Here is a 7,845-nt window from a genome sequence, read left to right as displayed (position 1 = left end):
AATTGTCTCTTCAAACCACTGGCCGAGGATGGGTTCACTGTCATCATCTAATAAAAAGACAAGAAAAAAAAAAGACGTAGGAAACCACCATTTAGGCTCAAAGCAGCTTCCCTTCTACACGCTGCTTTACTAAGGAAAAGCCCAGCAAACCTACAAAGTAATATATTAGCAAGCCTAGAACTTGACATTTCCTTTGCAGCCACAAACCAACGGTGAGATGAGCCTGGCTCCAAAAGCAACTTCCCAGTCAAGGGAAGAGAGACTCCTTGGCATCTGCCTAAATAACATTTTAAACGGATACAAAGCTCCTGTATCGCTAGGATGCTGACTGCAATAGACTGAGCACAGCTGGTACTTCTCTGCCTGTTGAACCTAACAAACCATTTTAAATCTCATCTGCTAAAATGTAACACCAGTCTAGGCAGGCAGGAGCCTAGTGCACAAGCCGCTGCTACTTTAAAGGAAAGTGTGAGATCTTGGGTGAAGTTGCTTGTTGCAAACTATTACCCTGGCTGCTGTCCTCCTCAGTGCTGCTGAAGTCATCCTCATAATATGTGTTAGAATCAGTGGAGGCACTTGCATCACTGCTCATGGAACCCTTCCTCTGACGCTGCAAGACACAAGCCTTAAAACAATAGCAAGAAGGGTTAAATTCTTACCATGCACAACAGAAAGTTCCCGAAGCTCTTTTATCACCCGCCATGAAAGTCTGCTCAAATTGCTATGCCAACATTTCTCTTCAAATATTGTTTTCTAAATATTGCCTGTCATCGTCTGTGATGGCAAGCAGAGCTAGAAACTGTTAGAAGACTGCAAGCTTAGTTTCATATTACAGTGTGAACATAAAAGCTCCCATTCTGCATACAGTCCAGTGAGTCATTGGTCATGACTACTATTCAGCTTAAAGGGATCATGTAAGAGCAAATTCTAAAATCTTCTGTTTAGGTTGTTAGTAGATACTTGCAAGAGGAGCTTTCCACACAGGTCTCATTGTTTAACCGAGAGAAAGACTGTTACAGAACTCCTTTATCTAAGTTGTCTCCTACCTTTCTGTAAGAAGTGGACAGCAAAGTCAGCAGCAAATTAGTGAGAGGCACAGAATCGATCAACCGCTGAATTCTTTGAATTGATGTGCTCTGAGCCATGATATTCAGCACTGCTGGGGGCCCATCAGTTTCCCATCCCTGGAGGGCAGCAGCAAAGGAAAGTTAAAAGCATATTCCAGACAAACCGATTAAGGGAATCAGTGTGCCATCTACACACCTTGTGTAGTGCCTCCACTTGCAGATCCTGGAAGAGCGATGTTAGGAGTTTGATAGCATGGTTTGCTAGCACCACTGACAGAACACCAAACCCTTGATGCCTAGAGAAAAATTAAAGAGGATGGTTTAACATCTCCAATACGCCACGTTCTAAAGAAATTATGCTAAAGAATCACTACTCAATCTCACGACTACACCACTTAGTCACCTCTGAAGGTTTTAATCCAGCGAGAGCATATATTCTGAACTTTCAGTGTATAAAGTACACAGCTCAATGCCTCCAAGTCATAGTTACATCTTGCCCACAATAACAGCCAAACTGATCAGGTACACTTCAAAACTGTATTATAAGGAGGACCAGGTAATTAGTTTTCGTTTGAGAATGCTCCTCCACCAGACGACAAGTTTTGAACCCTTACTGCTAGTATCGTCCCAAAACTGCATCTACTCTTTATCCAGAATGAAAGAGATGCCAACACCCCCAATAAAGAACAGCAGCTGTTTTTTTGCTTGCCCAACTGTGCCTTCACCCAGGCCAAAACAAGAAACTCCCCATTGAGAACAGAAAGCAGTCATGCTAAGCCTCAAGTGGAACCTTCAGATTGTTTTGTAGATTAAAAAACCTCTTAAAAGAATCTACGTGCTGGCTGACATGTAATTGGTAAAAAAAAAATTAAGCTGAGTAAGATGACTGAGAAATTGCTTTGTTAAACTGAAAAGGCAGAAAATTGGATAAAGGAAAGTGAATGAACCAAAATACGAAAAGAAGGAGTGTCTTCATGAAACCAGCCAGATTTCAGCGTCGCAGAGATTTCACACCAAAGCAATAACCACAGTGACGCACAGAAACGGATCGACTCAGCGGGGGTAATCACATACCCTTTCCCAGGGCCTAGTTTGGGAGACCCAACTCCCTCTTTTGTTCGAGCAATGATGTCTCTGACACGAAGAGCAGCCAATGGGTCTTTCTCCTTTCCCTTATCGGCTAAGGCTGTAGGACTGAGGTTCAAGATGAGGAAGAGGCTGTTTAGCAAACACCAAGCACCAAGCAGCTGGAAATTCTGGTAATGCTATTGAACCAAAAGCAAAACAAAAAATGGACAGTTGTGTGAATCCAGCTGAACAAATACACCACCCACCAAGGTTGTAAAGTGAGAAAGTTTCACAAGGAGATCCATTCTTACCTCCCCCCCTGCACGGCGTGAGTTGCTGATGGCCTGCCCAATCATTTCATAGATTTCAAGCTGAAAGAAAACCCAGCACTCTTTGTAACTGTGATGCTATCTGACAGGGTGTCGCTAAACCATTCTGGACACTGCTCACACTCCCCTCTCAAGTTTCTTCTGCCCCCTCAACAATTACCCACCCTAATGCAAGCTCTCAGACATTACAGAGCTTACATCAGTATCAACCTTTCTTTTGGCATCAGCAGTCCAATGCCAGGAAGCAAGGGGAGCAGAAAGTGACCCAGATAAATAAAATATCCAATAAGCAAAAAGAGTTCCTCTGTGCAAGCCCCAGACTATGCATTTCCAGCTGATCCCTTGCTTCCTTAACAGAAACAAGTGAATATAAGACTGTTCTCCCTCAAATAGTTTCCCTCCATGTCATCTACTTACACATTTCTGTACAATAGTGGCAGCATCATTTTCGTAATCTTCTTCCTTAGAACTAGTGGATCCAGTTCGTACCTGCTGTGTGCTGCCAACGTGTAGGATGGCCATGCATGTTGCTACACTCACACCTGAACAAAGGAGAGAGCAAAAGGAACGTGTTACATTTAAGAGCCAGCCTTGGAACTGTATATTGACTATCACACACACACATGCACAGAGAGTCAAGGAGAGTAAAAACTACATGTGGATTTGACTAGGCCAGAAATAGTTATTCTGTCAATTTGACTAGAGGAAAAAAACATTTCAATCTCCCCACAAGAACAAAATTTCATACAATCTGATTCATTAAATGAGCAGTGGCTATTCCTAATGGAGCAAAATACTTCAGAAGTTTGCCATTTAGAGTAATAAAGGCATTTATGTGCCCAGCTCCCTTTGAAATCAATGGAATGTGGGCACCTAATCACTGTTAATAACCTGCCCCTAATTGATTACATTACTACAATTTTGGGGTGCTAATGCCACTCTTGAGAAACAGGGTTGAATTCTGGAAGTCATCAGCAGATCTAAAACTACAGATTTTGGAATAACGAACAACAGCAGAAGACAGCCACATGGATCAATTTATTGGGTTTGTACCTCTGAAGGTCTGGACTGCCAACTCTACTCATGTACTTGTATACTCAGGAATCAGCCTTCACACTTAAAGAACATAAATGTCATTTGACAATTAGCTGTATTGCTGGGGAATGCTGTATTCAGGCAGCATATTCAAACCCTTGGGGAGAAAGCATGGCCTGATACTCCACCCATTCAAAAAAAAAACAGTACTGTCATCATTCAAAGGGTGTCCTATCCAGTCCTCCATCAGCAAAGAGGACAGAGGTCATGGTCTGGGCCTTAAGGGTGCAGGTTATAAGGTACAGAAAATGCAGAGCTACAGAGGGCTCCAAAGACAGTGGAGAAAGACAAGAGAATGCAGCTTTCCAGAAGCCCAGTCCTTCCAAAGGACATTCATTCACCTGCATAGAGGCAGCTGAGGGCCAGAACAGTCACATCCTGCAGTCGTGTGGGAGTGAGAGGCTCCAATACAGGAAGAGACAGAGTATCCAATGCCATCGTCACATCTATCACCAGCGAGTGAAACCTACAACAAGCATCGAAGTTAGGCTTAGGAATTGCACAGCATGCTTTAGAAAAGACTTTCTGGCATCAAACAATGGATAAGGGAGACACAGTGGTCTGTACTGTGTCATTTGTGTTCAGGCAGTGCTCCCACTGTGAACAGAAGAAGAGACTGAAGCATCTTACCCATTGCGAACTGCCGTGGCATCTGCTACAGTGGCTGGCATAATGAAGAAGGAGTTGGCTGACACGGCATCCTGAAATCGATTTATGTAGCGCAAAAAGTAAGGGAGGTTCAGGCACACTCTCAGCAGCTTTTCAGAGCCACCTACCAGAACAAAAGCAAGGACAATGGAGAAACATTTTACCTGCATCATTTCATAGGCTAGATTTGAGACTGGAATCAACGCTGCAGAGTGGCTAAGCCATTAGCTTAAGCCCATGGGAATTCAATGTTTTGCCCATGCTTTTCCTGTGGCACTGTCTCTAGTAATATACTCCAGGCAGTTTTCTTGTGAGGAAACAGACATAAAAGTCACAGCAATGTACCTAATGGAACAGAGCATTGATTCTCAGTCAGGGCTGCATGCCCCCAGCTTGAGTGAGAAAGCAAACGTTCTCCTACCCCTCTCCAGTGCCCTGAGCCTGCCCCAGATAGTGCAGCAGCTACAGGTGCCACTGAGGTAAGGACTGCCATGTCTGCTATCCTTCCATCAGCCCTGATGCTCCCAACGATGTGTCCCACCCGCATGGAGGCAGACAGATGGATGTGGAACCAGAGACACACTTTGTAACCCAGCTTTTCTCCTCCACTCCTCCCATACTCCTGGGGCCAGTGGGAGGCACCACAGAACAGTCACCATCATGCAAGATCCTGCAGGAGCAGGCTTAGCAGTGGGGGCTGCCCTTGCCCTCTCGGGTAGACAGAGGAGTAGAGAGGGAGCCAACAGTGGAAAGAGCAGGGCACAACACGGTTAGGTTGTGCCCCCAGCACCCTCACTTGGCTCCAACTAGATCAGAGGTTCTCAAACTTTTTGGCCTCAAAGCACCCCTCCTTATCTTTCCTGAATTGAGTTTCCAACCCAGTGATTCTCAGCTGGGGTGCCGCAAAATTCAGAAAAACATTATTGGGGGGGGAAGGGAGTAGGGTGCCTTGAAGATAAAGAGGTTGAAAACCACTGGAAGAGATAGACTTAAACCTTGTTTAGATGCACCACAAACCAAACCCTCAACCTTTAATGGGTGTTCACCCAGCCAGGTGGAAGATCTTGCGTCCATTTCATGTGAGAGCAAAGGCTCCAATTCCCCTCCCTTAAGCCTTCCCACACCCAAGCCCAGTCAGTGCTATTCCCCAGACCATTTTACACTGTCCCCCACAATATGAATATGCCAAAGTTCTGTGCATTAAAAAGTGAATCCTTGACACCTTCCTGTTCACAACGAACAAGGATCCACAACACAGCTGTCACCTCTGCTGGCTGCCTCAGCATAGAGACCCAGAACTGGAAATGGAATAGGCTTGTACTACCACTCACTATACGAAGTGGCTCCAAGGCTGCTGGCCCAGCACCTTTCAAGGGCACATTTTTGTTTTTTAAACTGAAAGCTCATTCTTACCTAGCTCTTGCAGGCTGGCCACATTCTGGGCAATGAAGATACTTTTTGTCTTTGCTGCAGAAGCTTGGTCAGTAGACGCTTGATCCTCACTTTCTCCTTCCACCTGACAGACAAGCAGACATTAAGATACAAGGCAACTGGCATCTAAAATATAGGATACTACAGGACATGTCTTAATGGAACTGAAGCTCATCTTACACAGAAAAGCCATGTGCAACCTATGAAGATGTTAACTTTCCATAAGATAAGTCAACCACCACTGTGTGTACTGTACTTTCCCCCCGCAATTCAGCATGCGCAGGAATTAAACCAATGTAGAAAAGCATCATCTGAGCTTCTCTGTACCCACATTTGTGGCATCAGAATCACAACACTTTCATACAAAGGCTGACTCTTCACCTGGGTCTCTGGAGCAAGAGACGGTGATGCTGTCACTCTAGGGTTAAACACCGATGTCAACTGATTCAGGAAGTTCATCTGCACCTCCTTCTGTCGCAGTTCAGGGCTCACTGGGGAAGCCAGCTCTTTCTGATCCTCCACTGCATGGACAGAAGTAGAGGGTCAATTCCATATGCCAAGGGCAGGAAGAACATAATGCTTCACCATACATCAGGCAAATGCTGTTTTGAAGCAAGTGTTGACTAGGCTTCAAATGAGGCACCTACCATCAGAGAGGGTTTTAACAGTCTGAGGCAGCTTGGCCGATTTCATCATTGCTGTGAAAGTTATGATTTCAGTTCTGTCCAGGCGGCTACAGCCAGTGCAAAGCCCCTTGATTAGCAGAATCAAGTGTTTCTATAAAAAATGAGAAACATCAAATTAAATCCAAATGCTTCAGCTTGCAATTCCTTCATCTTCACAAGCTCTCAAAAGAGCCAATCTAAGAGCATGAAGGGGAATGAACGAAGGATAATTCAGGTCACTGAAATTGTCCCTTCTGCTTGCTACTGAATAACAACCTTTCCTACAGCGCACACAGGCTCAGAGGAAACATCTGACCCTGTCCTTCAAATTTAGCAACTGACTTGCACATAAATATTCTCATTAACTGTCAAAACTCTCATAGAGAAAATGGGCCAAGTAAAGCTCTCCCTAGGAGATGAATGCACTGTCAAGACTGTTTCTTGCACAAGAAGAACAATCAAGTTGGCAATTGAGGGGCAGCTCTCAAGTCACTGTTTCCTCTTGTTTGCTTTAGTACAGGTAATCACAATGCAAGCAGGTCAACTGAGCTCCTTGAAGAACCCTACTTAATCACACTGCTCATCATAATGCCAGCAAGCAGGAAACCACAAGGGATTCACAGGATATTACAGACTTTACTCAAAGCTATTAAATGTTTACAGAATAATTTTGCCTTGTACAAGAGTTCCCAGAATTACATGACAGCATGCCCCTAGAAGCAAAAGACTGAGCACCCTTTATGTGCTGATACCACTCAGCTTCCACTCATAAAATCCAGCCTTCTACTCACTTGTGAAACAGCACATGCTTCATCTGGGTTTTCAAGTCGCAGTAGTGAGAATTCAATCAGGACTTTACAAGCAGCTGCCACTGACTGCAGTTGGTTCCTGGGTACTGAGAAAATAAGAATCCTGTATCAATCAACTGTGACATCTCAAAATACAGGATAATTAACGCTTAAAGTTACTGACAAAAACATTATGCAATGGAGAGAGATATATATTATCTCTCTCCTTGCTCCCAGAGTCTGATACAGCCACTTTTGAATAAGGCCTCATTCCACAATTAAACCAAATAACTTCAACAAATTTTTGTTGAATATATTAAGTTGTTTCATCCAAAAGAAAGAAAGAAGCTAAAAAGATTCTGAAAAAGTCAAATAGTTTTACTTTTTTTTGCAGGTGATATTGTCTATTGGATCAGCTGCACGATTGGGATAGACTTGGACAAGCTTTTGAGTGCAGTGAGACCTGAAGAGGAATGCACCATATTCAAAGGTTTGTCCAAGTCTATCCCAACCATGCAGCTGGTCCAATAAAAGGTATCACCCATAGTTATTCTTGCCTCTTGCATATTTCCTGGACTTTCATGGCTACATCACTCCAAAACCACCAAATAGTTCTAATTTTCAGGACAGCACCAATATTAATTTTACTTCAACTTTTAATTTAAAACGTTTCAAAAAATCCCAAAAGGAAGTGCAACATTTCATGTGATGCAAAATGATATTTTTCTGCAACCTCAGCCAAGGAACTGGAAGA

The 7,845-nt window shown here is 43.7% G+C and overlaps 1 protein-coding gene across 1 annotated transcript in view; it reads right to left on the bottom strand.

Annotated features, from left to right (window-relative positions):
- UBR4 (ubiquitin protein ligase E3 component n-recognin 4) overlaps positions 1-7,845 on the bottom strand; it is a 107,808-nt gene that overhangs the window by 91,501 nt on the left and 8,462 nt on the right. Inside the window, exons 3-15 of the mRNA XM_019511921.1 lie at positions 7,095-7,198; positions 6,286-6,415; positions 6,020-6,159; positions 5,621-5,723; positions 4,190-4,331; positions 3,901-4,025; positions 2,882-3,006; positions 2,447-2,506; positions 2,142-2,332; positions 1,264-1,363; positions 1,047-1,184; positions 508-625; positions 1-47 (exon numbers count right to left, since the gene is read on the bottom strand). Coding sequence (XP_019367466.1) covers positions 1-47; positions 508-625; positions 1,047-1,184; positions 1,264-1,363; positions 2,142-2,332; positions 2,447-2,506; positions 2,882-3,006; positions 3,901-4,025; positions 4,190-4,331; positions 5,621-5,723; positions 6,020-6,159; positions 6,286-6,415; positions 7,095-7,198 — 1,523 coding nt within the window. The remainder of the gene's footprint in view (positions 48-507; positions 626-1,046; positions 1,185-1,263; positions 1,364-2,141; positions 2,333-2,446; positions 2,507-2,881; positions 3,007-3,900; positions 4,026-4,189; positions 4,332-5,620; positions 5,724-6,019; positions 6,160-6,285; positions 6,416-7,094; positions 7,199-7,845) is intronic.

This window comes from Gavialis gangeticus, unplaced genomic scaffold (genome assembly GCF_001723915.1).
Source record: "Gavialis gangeticus isolate Ggan-Ray unplaced genomic scaffold, GavGan_comp1, whole genome shotgun sequence".
Taxonomy (NCBI): domain Eukaryota; kingdom Metazoa; phylum Chordata; order Crocodylia; family Gavialidae; genus Gavialis; species Gavialis gangeticus.
The sequence above is the reverse complement of the archived record's forward strand: the minus strand, read 5'-3'. Positions and strand labels throughout refer to the sequence as shown.